General features: G+C 39.0%; 1 protein-coding gene across 1 annotated transcript in view; it reads right to left on the bottom strand.

Annotated features, from left to right (window-relative positions):
* cacna1bb (calcium channel, voltage-dependent, N type, alpha 1B subunit, b) overlaps positions 1-21,799 on the bottom strand; it is a 172,639-nt gene that overhangs the window by 30,551 nt on the left and 120,289 nt on the right. Inside the window, exons 26-33 of the mRNA XM_073477661.1 lie at positions 20,551-20,571; positions 16,424-16,520; positions 10,325-10,485; positions 10,017-10,154; positions 7,002-7,203; positions 6,294-6,458; positions 4,085-4,195; positions 2,133-2,216 (exon numbers count right to left, since the gene is read on the bottom strand). Coding sequence (XP_073333762.1) covers positions 2,133-2,216; positions 4,085-4,195; positions 6,294-6,458; positions 7,002-7,203; positions 10,017-10,154; positions 10,325-10,485; positions 16,424-16,520; positions 20,551-20,571 — 979 coding nt within the window. The remainder of the gene's footprint in view (positions 1-2,132; positions 2,217-4,084; positions 4,196-6,293; positions 6,459-7,001; positions 7,204-10,016; positions 10,155-10,324; positions 10,486-16,423; positions 16,521-20,550; positions 20,572-21,799) is intronic.

The raw sequence follows: 21,799 nt of genomic DNA, 5'->3' as shown, positions 1-21,799 counted from the left end.
TTTCTCATACTGTTGCAGCACCTCTGTCTGTTTGGAGTACCTGTCTCTTAAGGACTCCCTCCTAAAAAGCCCAGTCTGATTCTGTTCTGATAGGTCAGCTTTTTACAGGCTTGAGCTTTACCGCCCACTGTGTTTCTGCATCAGCTATGCCAGTGTTTTTGCAACTACGGCCAAGCTGGGAGCGTGGCTGAGGGCGGAAACTGTATAGTCGTGACATCAAGTCTTGATGGCTCATTTGATGGCAAAGTTTATGAATACAGGCTGTGAGTCAGTAGATTGAGCATTTTTTAAAATACTTTCACAGTATTTATATAGCACCTAGCACCTGCTTTATAATAAAAAAGGATGGATGGGAATCTCATTTTCTACAATATAGGACCTTTAAAGTTAAAGGATTAAGTTCTTGCCCTTGTTCTGCAAGAAATGTCAGCCCGACAAAATTATGATTCTTCGTGTCTTACAAATATAACAAGTACAAAACATGCCAGTGGGGTGAGATCATGTAATCTAGTTGCAATACAAACCAACTAAGTTCAAGGAATTTGTAGAAATTTGCACTGATCTGTCCTTAGTTCATGATCTTGATGCAAACCACAGAAACTTGGCTTATCATAACAATAAACGACTTGTTATGGTGAAGATTTTTTTGCAGTGTACATTATCGCATCAGATCTTTTGCAACTGAAAGTGCTGTAGATGACTGTGTCGCTGTTAAAAAAGCAATATGCCTTTTTATTTTCCATCATGTCACAAGGATTCAGTACTGTAGGTAGCAAACAACACACACCGACTGGGGAATTGACAAAATCAGCGGCCAACAAGAAAAGCCACTTACCGTCTAGAGGTGTCAGATGTGACAGAGGGGGCAGAGTGAGGGCACAGGCGCCAGGAGAGACACAGCAGAAGATGGAAACAGCAAATAAGAAAAAAAAAGACAGAGAAGGAAAGCAAGAGAGAAGAGACAGAACAGAAGACTAATGATCACATGAAAAGAAAGTCACAGAAAGAGAAGAGACCGACTCTGCCACAAAGAAAGCAGCATTACTCTGCCTCAGCCCTCCATCTCCACTATCAGACACTTTCATCCATTTTTCATCAGTTCTAATTCAACAAAGGGAAGCTGCAGCACTGATCCTCCAGCTGCCCTGCAGCTACCTTTGTTTTATGTATTGATTTTCATGATTTCATTTATTTGCTTTTGATTGGAGGACTGAGACAGTGAGAGCAGAGCAAAGCATGACTTTTACATTCATAATTTTTGAAGCTGAAGCAGTTTGTTCAGATTGGTAATGTTTGAAAAAAGTAAAACAAAAAGACCCATCTTTAATCAACCAAATTACATTTAAATTATGTCTGAAACAATTAGTACATTAATTGTTTAGTCAGTTGTGATGACTTGCTGCTTTTCTGTTTTTACATATTTACAATTTGAACATTTTAGAGTTTTACACTGCTGTTCAAAACAACATCAGCTTTCATACAAAACAATTAGGAAGATACAAACATATAATTTAAGAAAAATCCTTATTGTCAACCTAACGTACAGTAAATTATTTTCCCTACATGAGCAAACTATTGCAAATGGACTACTTATAAACTTCTACTTTCCCCAGGGTTCCCACACTTTCTTATATATAAAATTCCAAGTTTAAAAATGAGATCTAGTAGACTTTACAGAAGCTTACCATCAACAATTAAACAGAGAGAGGAGCTTAAATCTGTGAACACTTGTCAACTGTGTGTAGTGTTACAGACACATGCAGACAGCAGAAAATATATCAAAAGAACTTTAGTTTCTATTCGTGCACAAAATATATAAATTCAAGCACTTTCAATGACCCATGTCTCTTCAGAAAATGTCTATTCTCAAAAACTTTCAATGCCTTGATTTATTCACCCTCAAATTTACAAACTTTAAGGATTTTAAAGACCTGTGGGAACCCTGTTTTCCCATCATCACAGTTCTCCTGACTGGATTAAATCTACTTCCTGTTTCACAGCATGCTGCTTCTCCACAGTGCAACCTCAGCAGCTGTGAGCACGCAGTGAACCCTGATACTAATGTACGTAGTGACATATAAGAGACTGTTGTAATGGCACTCAGAGGAGCCCATGATTGCTGCAGCTTTTACCTTAATCTCTGTGACCAAGATGTCTGTGATGCTTCCGAGCACAGTCACAAAGTCAAACACATTCCAGGCTGCCTTCAGGTAGTTCTGAAAGACAAACGATGTATAGAGAGGTTAGGCTATTCATTTAAACTGTAAAATGTTCAGCTTCTTTGGTGCAATTGCCGGTTTACACTGAAACATAATAGGATAATGTTCAAACTCTAACTACATTTATTTTTTATGTAGATCATTTTCTCGATTAATTAATGTATATATACATATATATTTATAAATGGTGTGTAAATATCAGAAACTAGTGAACAATGCTCATCAAGTCCAATGTGACATCTTTAAATGTCTTGTTTTGTCCAACCAACAGTCCAAAATAAAAAACATTTTTGCCTAAAAAATTACCTCAGTGATCAATAGATCATCAATCTAGTTGCTGATTAATTAATAGTTGATTGACAAAGGAATGAATAAAGCAATTGTTGCAGATGTAGTTCAATCACTCTATTTCAGAATTTTTGTATATCTGATATTGATTTAGGTTCAATTAAAAAAATCTTTGCTGACATATTTCTGTAAATTCCAATAGATTAAACAAAAAATCTAAGAAAGAAAGAAAGAAAGAAAGAAAGAAGCATACACGAAAGTAATACAAACACAACATAACACAAAATGTAGACATACCCTTGGGCACACAAATCTATATGTAAAACATACACAAATGCTGACACACTCTCCTGTATAAACTAAGTGCTGAGCTGCTGCCTGCAGCGTGGATCCTCTCAGACTGGTCAATCATCCAGTTCCCGAGGCCAGAGGCTGCTGCCAGGCCGTGCAGCTGCAGCCTGAAGAGATGCAGCAGCCGAGTGTTTATACCCGCAGATGCGAGCCCATCCGTCTGGGCTTAACAGCTAAACAGGTGGAGGCAAGTGGTGTGTGAGAAAAGCTATTTAATAAATGGGCCTCGTAAATGGAACGGAGCCAGAGATGAAATGCCTCGCTGCAGGCTAGACGGCCCCATGTTGGGGGAAATTTATTCTTCCTGAGCACTCTTCCGTGCATCCCTTCTTTTTGTTAGTAGTTTACCCTCCTCATTCCTGGATTTGGGATTTTACACCTTTTACTCTTACTGCTTAATGACACGTCATACATCCTCTGCTAGAACGTTTATGCTCTTTTGTGTAGCATAACATCACAATCCTTCAAAACATCCTTCCACTAAGGGCGCACTCACACTAGGCAATCCGTACTGTGCCCAAGCACGTTTAACCCCCAAAGTCCAGATTATTCGACTAGTGTGAGCACTCCGTACTGTGCTCAAGCACGGTACACTTCCTTGGCCCCGGCACAGTTGAGCTGTGCTTCGGCACGATAGGTGCACAATGTGGACATGTATAATCATGCTTATTACGCTGCAAAATCAAGAAATCCAGGAATGTGAGAGGGCCGTCAAAACGAAACAAAATAAGACACAAATAAGTCAGTAAAGTTAGTCATGTTCTCTGTGTTGTTCGCCATTGTGCTGAGACTGCGCTACAACGTGATGACGTATGTACAAGAGGTTACCGTGCTCAGGCCCGGTTGCAGCCGGAGCACGGTGGAAGAGCGACAATCATGCTTCAGCATGGTATGGAGCAACTGGGCCAAGTGTGAGTGCGCCCTAAGTGTGACTATGAAGCAGATTCTTCTTTAGAAATGCCCTCTGAATGCTGACACTAATGACCACAGATCTAACAATTGTAAATTGTTGTTTTAACATTCATTAGGACAACACTGTCAACAATTACTGAGCAATATTAGCATGGTTAGATGCAGATGTCACCCACAGTCTGATATTTTCTGGCTGATTTGCATATCCAAAGAGAGATTTTTCACTCATGTGTGTAAACAGAAAAACAATATAACAGTGAATAATTGTCTAGCGTTTGCAGAGTACAGTGCAGCATATGATCCTGACAGCTCACCAGTGGACCAAAAGCAATAATCTTGAGGATGCACTCCAGTGTGAAGAGGGCCGTGAAAACGATGTTTAAGTATTTCAGCATTGACTCGTACAGGTCTGGAGCTCCGTAGAACTGAGGACAGAAGGAAAAACATACACAGAATATATTCGGTGAGAAAATTGAGGGAGGAACCACAGCAAATACGTAAAAGCTGCATCATAGATTTATGATACCGAAATCTACAAGTGTAAATGCAACTGAGAAGCACTGCAATTATAAGTGATTGCTCTGACGCACTCTAGGAAGATGTTTAAAAGATGTACATGTATTTGTCAATCCCAGCCGCATACATACATTTTAATCATCTAAAGTACCAGTAGGCACTAACTGTGTCTTGCCTTTGTGATAATGGCAGGTGATTGTGAAATGATCTGTGCCTGTGTGTGTTTGTTTCTGGTCATTGTTCGCGCTACCCCCAGGAATGCTATACTAACTTCATAGTCCTGGAAGTCTGTCAGAGGGAAACCAAACATTTCAGTCATATTTCTTATGAGGAGAATGTATGATACAAAAAATATGCATCATTGCAATTTCTTAGCAATATAACTACAGTATATAATACCAGGGTAAGAACTAACGCACTGATAGAGGAGCACACGAGTCAGCAAGCAAGAAAGAAACTGGTGAAGTCTTTGCTTAAACATGGTTTATATTGCTTTTAATGGAAATCTACTGCTTTCTATCTGAGTACATGATGTTTCTTTTTGGTACTGATTGTCTGACCTCAACCCAGGTTTTCTTCTGAAAACCTGGGTTGACATTTCTGGGCTTAAAGCTAGTTAATTATGAGCTAGCCAGCTACTGTACGTAGCTAAAAATGTTTTTTAACAGAGGTTATCGAGAAACATTCGGCTTTTTATCCACAGTTGGTTTTAGCAGTTGACAGTCAGCCATAGGTACATTACTGCCACCTTCTCTCATCGTGTTTCTTTAGTTTTAGTAGAACTGCGTAATTGCCTATTCAAATTTCCATTATGGGAAACAAATTTGGATTTACGGAAGGCCACAGCTGCAATTACTTTTTTAATGCTGTCAATTATTTTTTTAGTTATATGGAGATAACAGAGATTGTAACCTCAAGATAATGGGTTATGAGGAGGTTGAGGAGACAGATGCCTTCTGTCCAGTAGGCTACATCCAAAAGAATTCTGGTTGGCATAGGGGACTGGAAAATAAACTACCCACATTGGTGGTATGAATGTGTATAAATAAGTAAGACTGAAGTACAGTCTAATGTGTTGATCAATAATTGTTACTCCTTGGTCCGACAATTTCAGCTTAAATCAGCTGCTACAGTTGCCAATAGGCCATCTTTCCATGCTGTAATGGCACTCCTGATCTGTGATAAACATTATGAGTAATAAGTGGTAACAACCTTTTGTTTTCTCACAATAAAGGGTTGATTATCTCTGGATGGCAATCAGTAATGGAATTCAAAAATAATAACACCAAGCACAGCCGTTCTTCTTGGCTTCCGAATGGATTGGACTCCTTACAGGCCATTGTGTTTCCATTAATAACACAAATGTGGCTAAGTGTATGTAAAAATGTGTAAACTGTATCTATATATTTTGACTAAATATGAGTCACAAAAGCGACCTCACACATTTAAAATCACACTACAGCAGTATATCTGAACAACCTTTCAAACTATTTCTTCACGTTAGTTTTTAGATTTTATGGTCAGAATCTGACAAAGGTACATTAGAAATATTGTTAGATTATGTAAATGAAACCAGAGCCAGCAGGAGAACAGAGCTCTTTTCTGGCACCGGTCTGCATTACTCAAACTGGCTGCTTCATTCCCTCAGAGATTTTCTCTTCTGACTACGGGAACTGCCAAGACACGAGCACTTAACTCTGATAGCAGCGAGCACTGTTTGTCAGAAGTGTCGCAGGGGTGTGTTGGTGGTGTTGTTTGATTTTTACTTGTTGACCATGTCTGGAGGCCAGACAACTGCTGTAATACCTTCTCTGCCTTATGAACTAAAGAGGAAATGGTTCAGATTTATGGAATCAGCTTCTGTAGTCCATTTTAATATTTAAATAATGTGCTGTATCATACTGGGAACTGTACTAGTATCACTGAGCCAAGAGACTACTTCTTTCTGGCTGAGAGGTATCTGAGAGGGATAGGCGCTTTGCATCGTTAGCAGGAGGAATCACTGACCTTCATCATCAGCACGACTGTGTTGAGGGCGATTAAAGTCATGATGGCGTACTCAAACGGAGGCGACACCACAAATTTCCACATCTTGTACTGGAAGGACTGCTTGTTCTCTGGCATGTATCTCGTCAGCGGCTTGGCGTTGATGGCAAAGTCAATACAAGCCCTCTGTTTGATGAAAAGACAACATAAAAACAGACTATGAATCCTGTGTGATACAAGGACTTCACACCTTTCATCACAGAAGAGAAAAGTGCTGGGAAATCAAATTCAAAAACATGAAAGACAGCTGGCACGCCACAAGAAGATTTTCTAAGCCTTTCGTGATATTGTAAGATGAGACCACAAATTGAAGCTCTCTGATCACTAGCCAATACTTTATAGGAAAAAAAAAACAGCGTGATTTTAACAAAGTCCCTGTGAAGTGGAGATGAAGAGAGCGGAGAAGATTCATCCCACTGCTTCCTTTGTTAGTGCTTTGTTCTGTTTGTAAGTCATGTTAGTTCTAATTTGCCTGGAAGTGATGTTTAGAAGTGGATCAGCATGTGCTCTGATTTCTAATGAAGAAAACATTTGTGATGCAAGAGACATTTTGGGAAACTAGTGCTTCTGCAGAAATAATCAGCATGTTCTTGTTGCATGTAGGGGAGGGGGTTGTTGTTCTCCAGGAGAAAAATAAAGAAAGTGCATTACTCTTCACCACTCTCACACCTCATTCTTCTCCAGGCTACACTCGGACATGGCTTTGTCGCCCTGCTCCTGAAAGGTGATGATGATCAAAGCCACGAATATGTTGACAAAGAAGAAGGGGAACACCACAAAGTAGACCACATAGAAGATGGACGTCTCCATGCGGAAGCCTGGGTTGGGGCCCTGGTCCTCATAGGTAGCGTCCACAGAGTGCTTCAGAACCCTGAAAAGAAGGCAAAGACGAACTGAGGTGAGATATGAACAACCACTGAGAGTAATGCCTACAATATCTGTAGAGGTTCAATGGAGGCCATCAACCTTTGTCTGGCCTTGTCAAACTAATTCAACAAATTTCCATACATTTTCCTTAAATGGATGCCCCTTATTTTTAAACCCCTTAATTCCAAAAGTTTCTGGCACCTCCACCACAGACTGAGTTTCAATCTTCATTCACCCAACATCTGGAGGAGGAATGCAACAATTACTTTTATGATCAAATCTATAATAATCTGTCAATTATTTTCTTGATTAATTGATTAATTGTTGATCCATAAAACGTCAGACAACAAGGAGAAATGCAGATCAGAATATCCTAGATCAGATGGTTACATCTTTAAATATTGTTTTGTCTAACCAACAATCCAAAACCCAAAAATATTCAATTAACCATGATCTCACATCTGAGAACCTAACTGAAGAGATCAATTCATTATCAAAATAGTAACTTTCTTTTGGGCAACTAAACTATTAATCATTGCAATATATAATATATTAGAGTGATGCAAGCTCTTCTAATCATCCTCCATTCCTACCTTTCCCCCGCTTTACAATGTAATTTACTAAAATTAATTCTGGAAGTGGAAACAAGCAGTCTTGATGTAATTACTGTAAAATCAATCTGTCTTAAAATATACAGGGAATCTTTCCTGGAAATACTCAATCAAACCAACAGCAGAGCTTTCTGACAATCTTCACACAGGATTTCTAAATGAATCGATGAGTCAAGGAACTGTCACAAGTCCTGTGCAGAGAGTATATGGAGGTGAACCTGTGGGCACAGCTGCAGTGTCTATACGTAAGGATTCACACATTATTAGCATTGTATAAGTCATTGAAAAGTGCTCTACAAAAAACAATGTTTTGTAGAGCACTTTTCTGCCCTCCCAAGAATGACATCATAGGTTGTTTTAGCAAGAACCTGAAAACAACTAGTAGTTTATGTTCAGCCCTCTAGTAGCCATAGTAATTATGCAATGGACGAAGTAGGGTGACACCGTTATGGGGCGACAAAGGTCGTGTGGTTGATGGGTCACCAATACGTCTGCCTTTTATAAGATAGACTACTGTTTTTTCTCCCCATTTTCAAAGTCAACTTTGTCCTTGTTTTTTTTTTTAAAGCATAACCATGATTGTACCCCAACCTTAACAATATGTTTATTATAGTAACAAGGATGACAAAGGTCCTTTAAACCCTAAACCATGACGTTTCCCTGACTTAAACAAGGTACTTATTTTAACCCATCATCTTTTCTTCTTACTATAGCATTGTCATCAACTGATTTATTTTAACAGTAATTTGTAGCAGTTTCTGAAGACACAGATAAATGATTTTTTCCTGCTAATAGGGGCATCAGATCAGAATAGGCTTCTATAGTATAGTATGTCCAGAGGGCATGGACAAACTTCATATTTTGTCCTTAAATGTAGAGGACTTGTTGGATGATGATGATAATGGTGATGATGATCAGCACAAAAATAAAGCTAAAATGCAAATACAAAATTAAATAATACTAAAAATATAAATAAATAAATATTAAAATGAACTACCATGGTTGCTTTGATTTGTTTAGACACAATGCTGTTGGACCCTCTTTCACACAACCTGTAAATGTCATTCAGGTCACCATTCAAGTCTTACGACTAGGAAACTAAGTATTCTGAATGCTTGAGAGATGGACAGTTTGAAAAAATAAAGGCTCTTAATTGATCGAACAGAACATTGAACATTCAACACAGTATTCTTACTTGTCAAAACCTGGAGCTGACATGAACTAAAATGCAACACATTCACTGACTGGCTGTGCTACGTCAGTAGCTGCTAATGCAGCCTCGAGGCACTTCCAGATAATGAATCCAATTGAATTTTGGATGTCAGCCTTGGTATGCTTATTGCCAGACACAAACTTGAAAACAGTGAGAAGGAATCTCTAATCATCAATTCTCAGTGGGTGTGTTGGGATCTGTGTTCAGTCTCATCATCCCCTCAAACAGCTCATTTTGCTCTTGTTGCATGCATATCTAAGTATATATACAGTTTTTGGTTTTAAGTTTTGATTAAACTGCTATCTTTAAGTAGAGTCACTAACATTGTGCAACATATGGATAATTTCATAAAATCATAAACATAGGTAAATACTGTATATCTAAATGGACAACTCATTTGTGAGATGCCTTTTGTTGTGGTGTTTATGCTGTCACAACTTGTTTAGGAGTGTGTGAGTTCCGACGATCATGACAGGCTCAGGCAGTTTAACAATTTACTTCTCATCTACAGGTAAGTGCACTGAATGAAATGAGCAAACAGCCATCGACAGTCCTTGACAGAGACAACGATGACGACGACGACGATGATGATGATGATGATGATAAATGCTACTTTAGCTCAGGCACAGAATGGCAGACTGAAGCCGTCTATGCAATGAACCTTGATTGCATCTTTAGAGAAGGCACAGTAATTAAGCCTGGGAGAAATCAGTTGGGTTTGATCTGCGCTGTACTAGCTGCCTCCAGGTGTGCTGAGTGAGTTTCGAGACAAAACACTGAAGGGATTCTAACATGCAAAAGAATAAATAATTCAACATTACTTCAAATACTCAATATACTAAAAATATATTCAATTCATTCCATATCTCTATCTGATTTTTCAGCTTCATATTCAACTTGTAAACCACTGTCTTAACACCTGACTTTAAGTGGCATTTTATGTATGAAAGGTGCTACACAAATGAAGTGATATGGAGGTTGTTTCTGACTTACAATGGCCAGCCCTCTCCGGTGGAGACAGTGAAGAGCGTGAGGAAGGCCCAGAGAACATTGTCATAGTGAAACTCGTACTTCTTCCACTCTCTGGGCTGAGCTGTCACTTCATCCTTGTCATAGTCCAGAAAATGACCCCTGAGACAGAGACAGAAGGAGTAGAATAATAAGGTGAAAAAAGCCGATATCAAAAGCGGATAAAGAGACAAAGCTAGGGGATAAAATGTGACTGAGAATTTCATTATTAAATCAGGATTTATTTTGAAAATATAGATTCCTTCAGAAGAAAGTACGTTTGGATGGCGTACCTGCAGTCTTTTTCCAGACCCTTGGACTCATCAGTGCAGTAAAAGAATTTGCCCTTAAAGAGCTGCACAGCGATAACAGCGAAGATGAACATGAAGAGGATGTAGACGATGAGGATGTTAAGAACGTTCTTCAGAGAGTTTACAACACAGTCGAACACCGCCTGAAATATTTGCAAAGACACACACACAGATCAATAAACATAAGTTTTTTATGCATATATATCTACACACCTACATTTGTAGAATGTAGGAGACTGCAATGATGTACATCAAATCCATTCCCAGGACACTTAACCTTAACTGGTCCATTATTATTTGTTTATATTATTCATCGATAAATTGTAAATCATTATGTATTTTAAATTATAACTGTCACTTTTTATCAAATTTCAAACTTTTGATTGAGGTATGTATATCAACTGCAATAACATGTTTGATTTCTTGCTTTCTCTAAGTTCAACAGATCATTTAAAGTTAGACTGCCTAGCTGTGCCTATAGCAGTAGCTTGACATCACACAGTTAAATATAAAGACAAAAAGAAGGGAAGGACATTCAGACCACTGAAGGAAGGAGACAGCTTATCACAAATGCTCATGTGACAGTTACAGATCACTGTATCTCATCAGTCATGTACTGTGCTGTTTTGGTTCCATTCAGAGTAATTACTAGAAATAAGTGTTTGAAAGTCATTTGAGCCCGACTTCTTGAAAAAGTGTCCCACCTATTTTGAATACAGGTGAAAAAAATTATGTGAAAAATGGAAAATTGCAAAAATCAGGTTGTAGCATGAATTGTATTAAAAATATCACTTGCAGCACATAATTTTCACTCTCTATTTCTACAACAGGAATTGTATTCTAAGCTTTCCTTGCCGCACAAGGACCATACTGTGGCTAATAAAAAGCCAGCATTGGTCATTTCTTTAAACATTTGATGGTCCCATCTTTTGTTTATTTTCAGGTTCATATTTTTATTTCAGGGGGGTATTCCAGAAAGGAGGTTCAACAAACTCTGAGCCTAACCCTGAACTCTGAGTTGATTTACCCTGTGAAGTGAAACTCTGAGTTTTCAGTTCCAGAACAGCTGATCTGAGTTAGGTAAGTCGACTCTGATGTTGTTAACTCTGAGTTGAGCTCGTGCCTGACGACTAGTAAAAAGCCATCATCATTGGAGCTCCAATACTGTGATTCACCATGGCAACAGGGGAGAAAACAGGAAGCAGACATTTTCTGGGGAAAAAAAAAAGGTAACACGGCTGCGGCCGTAATAAAAATCACTGACAGAGTTTTAGATGCGGTCGTCTTTTCATTTTGAATTTAACATCACTGTCTTTTTTATTAGCCTTTGAGGAAGTGGTTGAATGTTGTTCAATGTTTTATTTTATTTTATTTTAGGCTATTTTATTTAATTTAAATCGGCTGAAAATGAAATATAAAAACAGTCTTACGATGGCTCCTCACTTTGGTTTTATTTCACATATTAAACAAAGTAAAAGTTTATTCAGTGGATATTTTAACTTGTAGTAGCTTTTACCACAAACAGATGCTGTTCAACACACATCTGTGTCCTAACATCCTGCTGAGTAGATGAACATGAAGTGGTGCTCACCTCCACCTCCACCATGTCCGCCAGAGGCAGAGGAGCTGGTCCTGAGTCAGGTCGCTGGGTGACCAGAGGCTGAGGGCGTCACTCACCCCCAGGACCCAACATTAGAGGCAGACACACACTTATTGTCTACAGATTGAACTAGAAGTCATTTAATCTTATACTATAATGCGGCAGCAAACTAAAAAACACGGACTTTGAAATTATGTTGTTGGAAAAAATACAATAGGCTATACTGATGGTTACTTTTGTAGCTATCTGTGGGAAATAAAGAAAGCCAAATGAAATGTGAGTTATTTCTCTTTTTCTGGCTGCTGGAAGGTGATTGATTAACCTGCGAAGTGATTAAAAAAAAACAAAAAAACGAAGAGGATTGTTCAGATCTGAGAGCACGTCAGTGATGACGTGTAGTCTGATATTCGCTGTGCGGCCGGAGAATATAAATGACGGACTGATGAGAAGCGGTCTACTGTTCGGTTCAGTCCTCGTCAGGGAGTGAGAGCTCATCTAAATGAATCTAAATTCTCCTCCTGGTGTAAAACTATGTGAATTATTTCTGCTTCAACATGATCGGACTGAGAAGGAACCGACAGCCGCTGTCAGACAGCTCCGTCAGACTCAGGGTTTCTTCAGGTAAACCTGCCAGTGAGCAGGTTAGGTTCACAGAGTAAGTTACCGCAGTAACAGACCTAGAGTTTAAGTTACCTCTCTTTCTGGAACTGAAAACTCAGAGTTTCTCTCATCTCAGGGTTAACAAACTCAGAGTTTTCACAAAACCTGCTTTCTGGAATACCCCCCAGGTGTCTACAAGTAAATGTTTACATGCTTTAATGTTCAAAAAACACATTTTTTTTCTCATAGTGTCTATTACAGCAGCACCTCTATTCATCCTCTGTCTATTTAAGGCCTTGCTAATGAAACCCAGTGTAATTGCAACCACAGCCGTGCTGTGGGCTTGGCTGAGGGATGAGACAGTATATTGTGACATCACAACTTTAGGAAAGTCCAGATTGTTTGTTTCAAGACATCATTTCTGAATACATGCTGTGTGCATTTCTGCGAGGATTTAGTGTTCTAATACTTTTTACGGTACTTATACAGTACCTTGACCTGCTTTATAATCAAGAGAGCCATGGAAATCTCACTCTCTACAACGTGGGTCCTTTAAAGCTAGCAATCTCTTGTAGTGGTGCAAATACAGACTGTTGTCTCTTAAAAGCAATAGCTGCTGTAGCATGATGCACCACAAAACCTCTCACTGTGGAGACTGGCATGGATGATTGAATGACCAAAGTGTCTGACTCTGAGACTGGATGTCTCCTACCAACAGTCAATATTAGTCTCTTTTTACAACAACAATGATCTTTCCCTAACTTATCCAAGTAGTTTAAGTTACATTAACTTCACCAAACCTTTAACCATAGAGGTGGCAGATCAGAAAACACACACCTGCTCTTGGAACACAAACTGTGTTTCTGAGTACATGGACACACCTGTGCATGAAGACAGCCTTTCTGTCTCCCTGCCTGCCACTCTCTCTATCCAGCTATTTTCTCCTGTCAGCCTATGCTGTGATGTCTTTATGAGATGAAGTGCTTTGTCTCTATCCTGACATGTATGCAATCCAACCAATGAATATGCTGCTGCATGAATGATCGCCATCTAGACTTCTGTATCCAGAGCGAGAATAGAACATATTTCTCCCCTCCTCTACCAGCCTGTCCCGTCAAATGACTCTGTCCGAGTTTCGAAAATGGAGTTTTGGATGAGCGTCTGCCTGCCAGCCTCTGATTTGTCTCAATCATCACACTTCTATTACTCCAATCACATCTTTCATCTTTTGTCAGATCCATTACTTTTGGATGATCAGCTGCCTTCACGCACCAGAGGGAAGCTGTCATTTCTGCATCAGAGGAAACAGTTGAGGGTCACGATCCATAAATACAGATTTTTGACTCTACGTACTTTATGTATTGGTTGAGATTTTTTAACATAAAGCAGCTACTTACAATTTCAAATTTTGGAGACCCCCAAGTTATTCTGGAAATACTTTTTTGTTATATTTGTATAAAATTGCTTAAGTTCAGCGATCAGTAATCAGTAAAAATAAGATAAAAAATCCAGTATCTGTGGCTGTCACAGGCATCAAACAAGTCTTTTTGTTTGTATTGCTGTATACGTAGTGCTATATTGCTAAAGCTATTTGCAAACAGGTCGCACTAGAATGACAGAAAGTGCAGCCAAAATACAATATTATATACTAGCTTGACAGTGGTGAGTACTAACAATAGCCATGTTCGTTATTTACATTCATTATGATAATGTTAGGGGTTTTCTACATGTGAGTGAGACATGAGATAGTTGATATAGTTTGTAATTACAACAATGTGCTGTGCTCACAGTACACAGCCACTGAGATTGTCTTTAAGCAGCTAACCCAGTTAGCACAAAGCACACACCTACAGCAGGGGGGAGAAACTGTTGTGCTGAGTAGCCTTTTCTAACTAAGGTATGTGTGTGATACTATTTTGACTGATTTTATACATATATTATTGTGGCATTTAACAGAGTTGTTTATTCATGTATTTATGAGACCAGAAAAGCTGAGAGCTGAGGGAACTTAGTGAACAAGCTGCTCACACATGTCTTCCAGCTGGCCATTGTGAGCTGTGGGGAAGTCGGTCAATGTATTCAGGTAGGTGGATATGGTAACAATGACAACAATGCGCTGCGCTCACAGTACGTAGCTCATGAGTTTGTCATTCAACAGCTAACAGAGTCAGCACAAAGAACACTCCTACAGCAGTAGGGAGTAACTGCAGTCGCTATTGGTGTAGTTCATGTGTTTTGCAGGAGTGGCTCAAGAGGGAGGCCTGAAGGGAGGGGATGGGATTTTTTGGGTTGGATAGGTTCTTGGTTTTTGCTTCCTCATGCGGGTTCCAATCTTACCAACCCCAGCATTAACCAAAAATGATTCCTCCATAATAATTTATCATAATCTCAAATAATATTTTGAGCTCTGTTCAAGTAGACAACTGTACTAGAAGCTAGACTATTTAGAAGAAGACTTTATTCTGATTTTGATCTTCAGTTTCTTTGTAAGTACATTAAGTAATTTGAAACATGGACACAAATCAATCTTCCCTCTTTTAAAGTACATGTGAAAAGGTAAGACATAATAAATGGAAACACCTGGCAGAAATTGACTTCACCTCTAACTTCACTTAATTGCATTGCTTAATTGCATTGCATTGCATTACAAAACACTGCAACAAAGACGAGTCATATTTAATTAAATGCCAATTTGTCAACATTAATGGAGGAACAGCAGGCGGCACAGTGTGATGAGACAACTAACTGAGCTCTCAATAGGCCAAATGATGATGTGCAGCTATCAGTCAAGTTAAATGCAGGTTCAAAAAAACCCTCGAAAATGACTTAATATATCAAGAACAATCATGAAAATCACAAAAACATCTGCCAAACAAAGACAAACAGCAGTGACCAAGAGGAACAGTGGCCACAAGCTGAAACAGCAGTCTACCACAGACATTCAGTATAAATAGAGTTCACTGCTAAATGGCACAAAGCCACCTTTGTAGCAGTGTTCGAAATAGAGTTAACAAAGACTCACACCGCCATCTTTTGGGCATCAAACACTGAAGGTTTGAAAGATGGCTCTGAAAAAGTTACTACTTTACAGAGCTGTATGGACTGCTCTGTGAAGTAACTGCCTGTACTAGTTAAAATGAATTCCAACTGTGACCCAGTTTCAAAAAAGTATATATATAAGAAAGAAACTTGTCAAATCAGCTTTGCAGTATCACTATGTTCTGGCTTTATGTTGGTGGTTGTCGTCCATGACCATTATTAGCAAACTATTAGCAAACTATTAGCTTGTTACTTGAATGTATTCTGGCAGATGTTTTCACACACTGAACATGCAGGACCTAGTTTGAGAAATTTCTAAGGATAACTTGAAAGTTTTTTGCTCCAACTTAGCCGTCCATTGAAATTCATTGCAACTGTCGTGAATCAATGCTAACTTCAACAGTTGTTCTCAACAAAGGAGCAGCTACAAACTCTTCAGAGTCACCTTCCAAACCTACAGGGTGTAAGTATTTGATGCTCAAAACACAGTTTCTCAAAAATGTTATCAACCTTTTAAGGAATGTATGTTCTGGGAGGTACAGTCTCCTTGCACTGAACTACTTCAGTAAAGGAAACAATTTTCAGTCACACCCATCCACAACCCAGAACGCCCCAAAAGTCAAACAGCTCAAATCTTTCATCTAGGGCTTGAGATAAAAGAAGACATATGATTGAAAACAAGACAGTTTTGAATCGGATACATCAATTCCTCCTTGACATACTGTAAGTGAATTTGACTCATGATAGCGGGTCCGACTGACCCCGGCTGTGGCCCCAGCTGCTCTTAGTTTTTGTTTTTCCTCTCAGAATGGACTGGGTTGGTGACAGATTGGATAACATACCTTCAGCTTGGGCAGCCGTTTAATGGTCTTGAGCGGCCGCAGGACTCGCAGGACCCTCAGGGACTTGATGGTATTGATGTCCTTGCCTTTCGTCCCTCTGTGCAGATATAAAGTACAGTTAGTCTGGGTGATGTAGTGTAACCGATAGTCATAGTAAACCCTTTTATTCCATCGTCCAGTCAGAGGAGCTGGTTGTAGCACATGAGGTATACTGCGTACCTGTTTTTTTCTGTTAGTAGAGTACATGCATGTGATTCATGTTCATGTTATTCTACTGAAGCATGCAACTATGGAGGAAGATTCATTTGTTCAGAGTAACGTAAGTACTGTAAATAAAAACACATATCAGATGTTGTTGCTGCTTTACGTGATCATTTTCATTTTGCAAGATTTTCTACTATTCCTCCACTACCAAATATTATACTTTCTACTGCACTCATCTATCTGAAGACTGTGGTTACATTACATTGTATCTTCTTTCTTTCTTTCTTTCTTTCCTTTTTATGGCTTTTTTCATTACTTTCATTTTTCTTTTCACTCCCCCCTTTCCTTCCTTTCTTCCTTCCTTCTGTTTTTCGCTTTTACCTTCCTTCCCAAATCCTCCTTTCTTCCTTTCATCCCTTTTCCTTTCCTTCATTCCTTTACTCTCTTTCTTTCTGTCCTTTTCTTCAACTTATCTAACAACTACATACATTTAGGATATAAGGTGTTTACACACTTGTGAAACTAAACTATATTCTTCTCTTCAACACAGTACATTTTCCTGCTGATACTGTTTTTTTTAATGAACAACTTTCCCTGCAGTGTCTATTTTTCAATTTGGTATCATTTCTGTTATTTAAGTAACAATCTAATACACCAGTTGCCTTGTTGGTGTGAACCTCAACATGAAGCATACAGGCTCTAAATATGCAGCCACGCAAAGCTAACATGCTAACATGTTTCTGTAGAAGGCATGCAAACATTTGTTATTGTTTGAGTAAATGCACAAAGAATGAGCCCCCTTGTGAAGGAAGCAGCTTCTTTGCAGGAACCACTGCTGTCAATCATTGCAGACACTGCAGGTTTTGTTAACTGGTTGCAGAGTGGGAGGTGGGTGTAGGGGTAAAAACTAGCTGTTATGCTAATAACATGCAGCTGAGCCATCATTCACTCAGAGACTAACATTGGCCAAGGGCAGTGTTTAATTAATCAGTCACACACACACACAATGTGGCTGTCACTCTTGATGAAACTGTTTCTTCTTGACTTCAAAAAATTCCAAATAGAAAGCAAGAGTGTGTGTATATCGAAGTGTCTGCAGAGCAACAATTGTATGTCTGAAGGATGTGGACAACACTCAAGACAGCGGCAGTAGCTCAGTCAATAGGGACAGGACTGGAGGGTGACTGGTTCTAGTCCAGCATAGGCTACTCAGTATGGAGATGGACTGGTAGCTGGAAAGTTCTAGTTCACTTCCGGAGCATTGCCGAGATGCCCTTTGGCAAGGCACCTATTAACCCCTAACTGCTTGGGGCACTGTACTACAGCAGACCCATCGCTCTGACATCTCTCCAGTTGCTGGTGTATAGGTTTCTGTGTATAAAATGAATAACATAGTAAAAAAACAGTGACAAAGTATTCATATTAAATAAAGAGAGTTTTAAAGCCCTGTTGGCCCCTTTAGGCCCTGCTGCTTCCTACTCCAGCATGAGGCAGATTTACCAACCAACTAATGTCGTCATCCCCGGGGGACAAAAAGAACACCCACTGTAAAAAACTAACAACTGTAAAATATAAAAATGTACCCACAGGGCATGAAATAAAGTTTTTAAGAACGCATGCAGCCTTTATCCAATGTGCACTCGTCACAGCACTGTCAGTGTCATTTTGTTACAGGTCCTTGGAGGGGGACACAAGCTCAAAAGCGTGACACAAGCCACAAGCCCAAAAGCGTGAGGATAGATTAAACTGTGTGTTTATCTGCTCGAATGTCATCTGAAAACATTAGCATGCTAACTACTATCAGTAGTTAAGTACATTTCTTTGAATCTACGCAACAAAATAATCTGTCTAGTAAGACTTCTACAGTTTCTTCCAGAAAATACCCTGAAACTTAAACTCCACCCAGCTGTGATGCTCTATTTTCTTTTAAACTCCTGGTTATTTCCCAGCTCTTTCTTGAACATCAAAAACAAATGAGTCAGAGTAACTGAACAACTTGTCCATTTCTCTATGATTGACACCAAATTAGAAAGACCTTTCTGGGAAAATAAGGTACACATGAGCTCCTTTCTAGGAAGGGGACCTGTGAAATAGAGCATTAAGATACTACCAGTTGCCTATTAACACCTTGTTCCTTTGCTTTAAATGTCCCCAATCACACAGAGACACACTCACACAGGCTCAGATCAGTCTGTCAGTGTTGTCGAGACTCATTTTAAAAAACATCTGGTTGGCCAGCAGAGAATCTTTTAGGGAGTGAGGAACCCTTGAAATGTGCAAGTTGTTTTACTTTACTGGGTGAAAAAATAATTACAATAATGAAATATATATTTTTTATGTAATGTCAAGTCTAGAAAATGTGGTAAAGACAGAGCTCAAACAGGAGAGAAGCATGGTTCCATACATTTTAGGCTCGAGGGCCTTTTCCTTTCTCAATGGGAAACTCTGAGTCTACCAAAATGGCATGCAGCTCTCATGCTTGGATGACTTGTTTACCCTGGCATGCAATCTGTAAAGTCAATGCCAGTCCTCGCTATTCAAGGACCTCAACACATTGAGACGGCAAGAACAGTCTCCCAATAGCTTTCAGAAGCGCTGTAGGCTAGGAAGATGTAATCTGTGTGTGAGAGAGTGTGTTTGTGTGTGTGTACAAGGTCGTGTTTTCACATCAATGCAGTGCAGATCAACACTGATTGCTTAACGTGCTCAGCAGCCAGACATGTGAGGTCATCCTCAGTCATGACTCTAGTCCTCTCAGCCCTCCTGAGAGCCAGAAGCATTTCCTGTTTGTTTGTTTGTTTGTTTGTAGGGATTCATAATATGACATGCAATCAGAAGCCCCTTACTGCCTCAGCAGAACAGGATGTACCAGGCTCCTTGTATCCAGTAGTTTCATGTTAATTACATAGGGGATTTTTAATAATGTATGTGCAAATATATTGGAGCTCAGTGATTACCAACAATTAAGGCTCATGACGTTAATTTCATGGTACCTTGTACTTTGAGTTTATTGTGATAATTAAAACAATGTATAAATCTGGGTTAAAATGATTATTTTGTTTGTCTTTTAAAAAGGATCTGGTGCATAATCAGCAGCTCATTTGCATTTCTCTCCATTTAGTGGAGTGTTGCAAGAGGACCTTATTTACTTTAAAGCATGTCAGCATTCTTCCAGTTGTTTAGAAAAAATACACAATTACTTCAAGATAATGTAAAAAAGCATATTTCCAATCTGTTTGGACATTTAATCAGACAGAAATGTGGTTTAAGTCCTTTCCATAACAAAATCTTAAATATAGCAAAAGCCTAAAAAGTGAGTCTTACTATGTTTTGATGGTAAAAAACAGGCATCTGGTATCAATTTTCTTACATACACTGGCTGTAATCCTGCTTTTAAATCATTAGTGACTCAAGGTGGATTCAGGTGAGAAGCTATAATCTCTTATCGATCTTCCTCTAAGTCCACTGCACAAAGAAGGAGAGATAGGTCTGCAGCCCATAATCTCTTAGAGATTTGACCAATTAAACCCACTTTAGTCAAGATTAAATTAAATTTACATGAAGGTGAAACCATAGATAAGGGCTTTTGAGCTTTGATACAACCAGGTTTACAAGTGGAAAGATATTGAGTGCAGATTCATAGCAGTGCATTACAGCAGCTATATGTTCATCTTCTGAAAGCTATGAGGTGGAGTTCGCAATATTGTCTTTTTGTCTGGATGTCCCAATATTGGAACAAGAGGTTTTTCTAAAAGGGAAGAGAGAAAGGAGGGAGGGAACTCATGGTCATATCCCAAGCATGTTGGGATGGAGGGCGACAAGGTTTATTAAGTAAGGTTGACAAGGGGAGCGTTCTGTGTTTCACATGTGGGGAAAGGGACAGGCGGATCAATAAGCAAAAGTTAGATAGGGATAGTTCCCACCTGGCCACGCTTTGTTGCGATCTGATGAGAAAAAGCAATGATAAGCATACACACACATACACACCCACATAAAAAGAGCAAACAAGCATATAAAGAAAGACAGAGCAAAATAAACATTTCAAGCTGATACCACACAGGCATGAAGATACAGTGACATTATTTACTGACAACATCAAAACACACTGAAAAGAAAACAAAGATAAAAGACAAATAGAAGCACTTTAACTAATTACCCTGTGAAAGACAAGGCTGATTAAAATATGAGAATGATTGTGTGATACACATGTGAATGAATCAATTTTATAGCAAGATGGTGGTATGATGTCATGGACAGTTTGAGAGAAGCAAAGGTGAGCGAAACAATTAACTGTATGACTACGTTCACAGTGCTGCTGAGAAAATAAATCTAATTTGACCTTATATTTAGGATAACTTGCCATTTAAAGCTTGTAGGTTGCTAGCTTAGAGGTTGTTGTTCCCTGTAAGGATGGGGATTTTGAAAACTTTAACATGCAGATAATGAAAGGAAGAGGTGAATGCCACCTCAAATAGGCAACCAATTGCTGGCTTATACCTACAGCCTACATCCAGTGAGTCAGACTACATCCAAATCAGATCCAGGTTGTAAAAAAGCAGCGTAATCCTGTAACTCTTGCAATGTGAATGTAAACCACATTTACAGGCCATGACTGTGATAGGAGGGAAAATGCTGGAGAGGAGGTGAACATGAGAGGGAGGGATGAAGGGGAGCTGGTTGAATCTGATAACCTTGGATGAGGGAATTTCACTCTTCTTCCTATATCAGGACCGGGGCACAGCATACTGGACTAAGGCTGCTGAGTGATGCTATTATACCCTTAAAGTATGTGTTTATAAATGAGCAGTGCATTAGCTGTTAGAACTGAATTTTCCATTATCCTGTATCTTTATTATACTGTGAATCTTTGTGTCTAAAAAAGAAAAAGCTTTATATCTACCATTCACTCTGTTTAATAGTTTTTAATTAGCATATTTTTTATCTATGTGCTTATTATGGACAGCAGCACTCAAATCCTTTGTGTTCATGAATATCTGGAACACCTCTCACTCTTCTGAAAGCTTGAACCTTTGAAACAGTACAGTATGTTTTATATTCACAGTGCTGCCCCGCTGTGCATTTTGTATATTACAATTCCAACTAACACACAAAAATCACAGTCCATAAATGGACAACAGGTAATTGCACTTATGTAACCCAATACAGATGTAA

Source organism: Pagrus major, chromosome 12, assembly GCF_040436345.1.
Source record: "Pagrus major chromosome 12, Pma_NU_1.0".
Taxonomy (NCBI): domain Eukaryota; kingdom Metazoa; phylum Chordata; class Actinopteri; order Spariformes; family Sparidae; genus Pagrus; species Pagrus major.
Note: the sequence above shows the minus strand (reverse complement) of the source record. Positions and strands in the feature narration are given on the sequence as shown.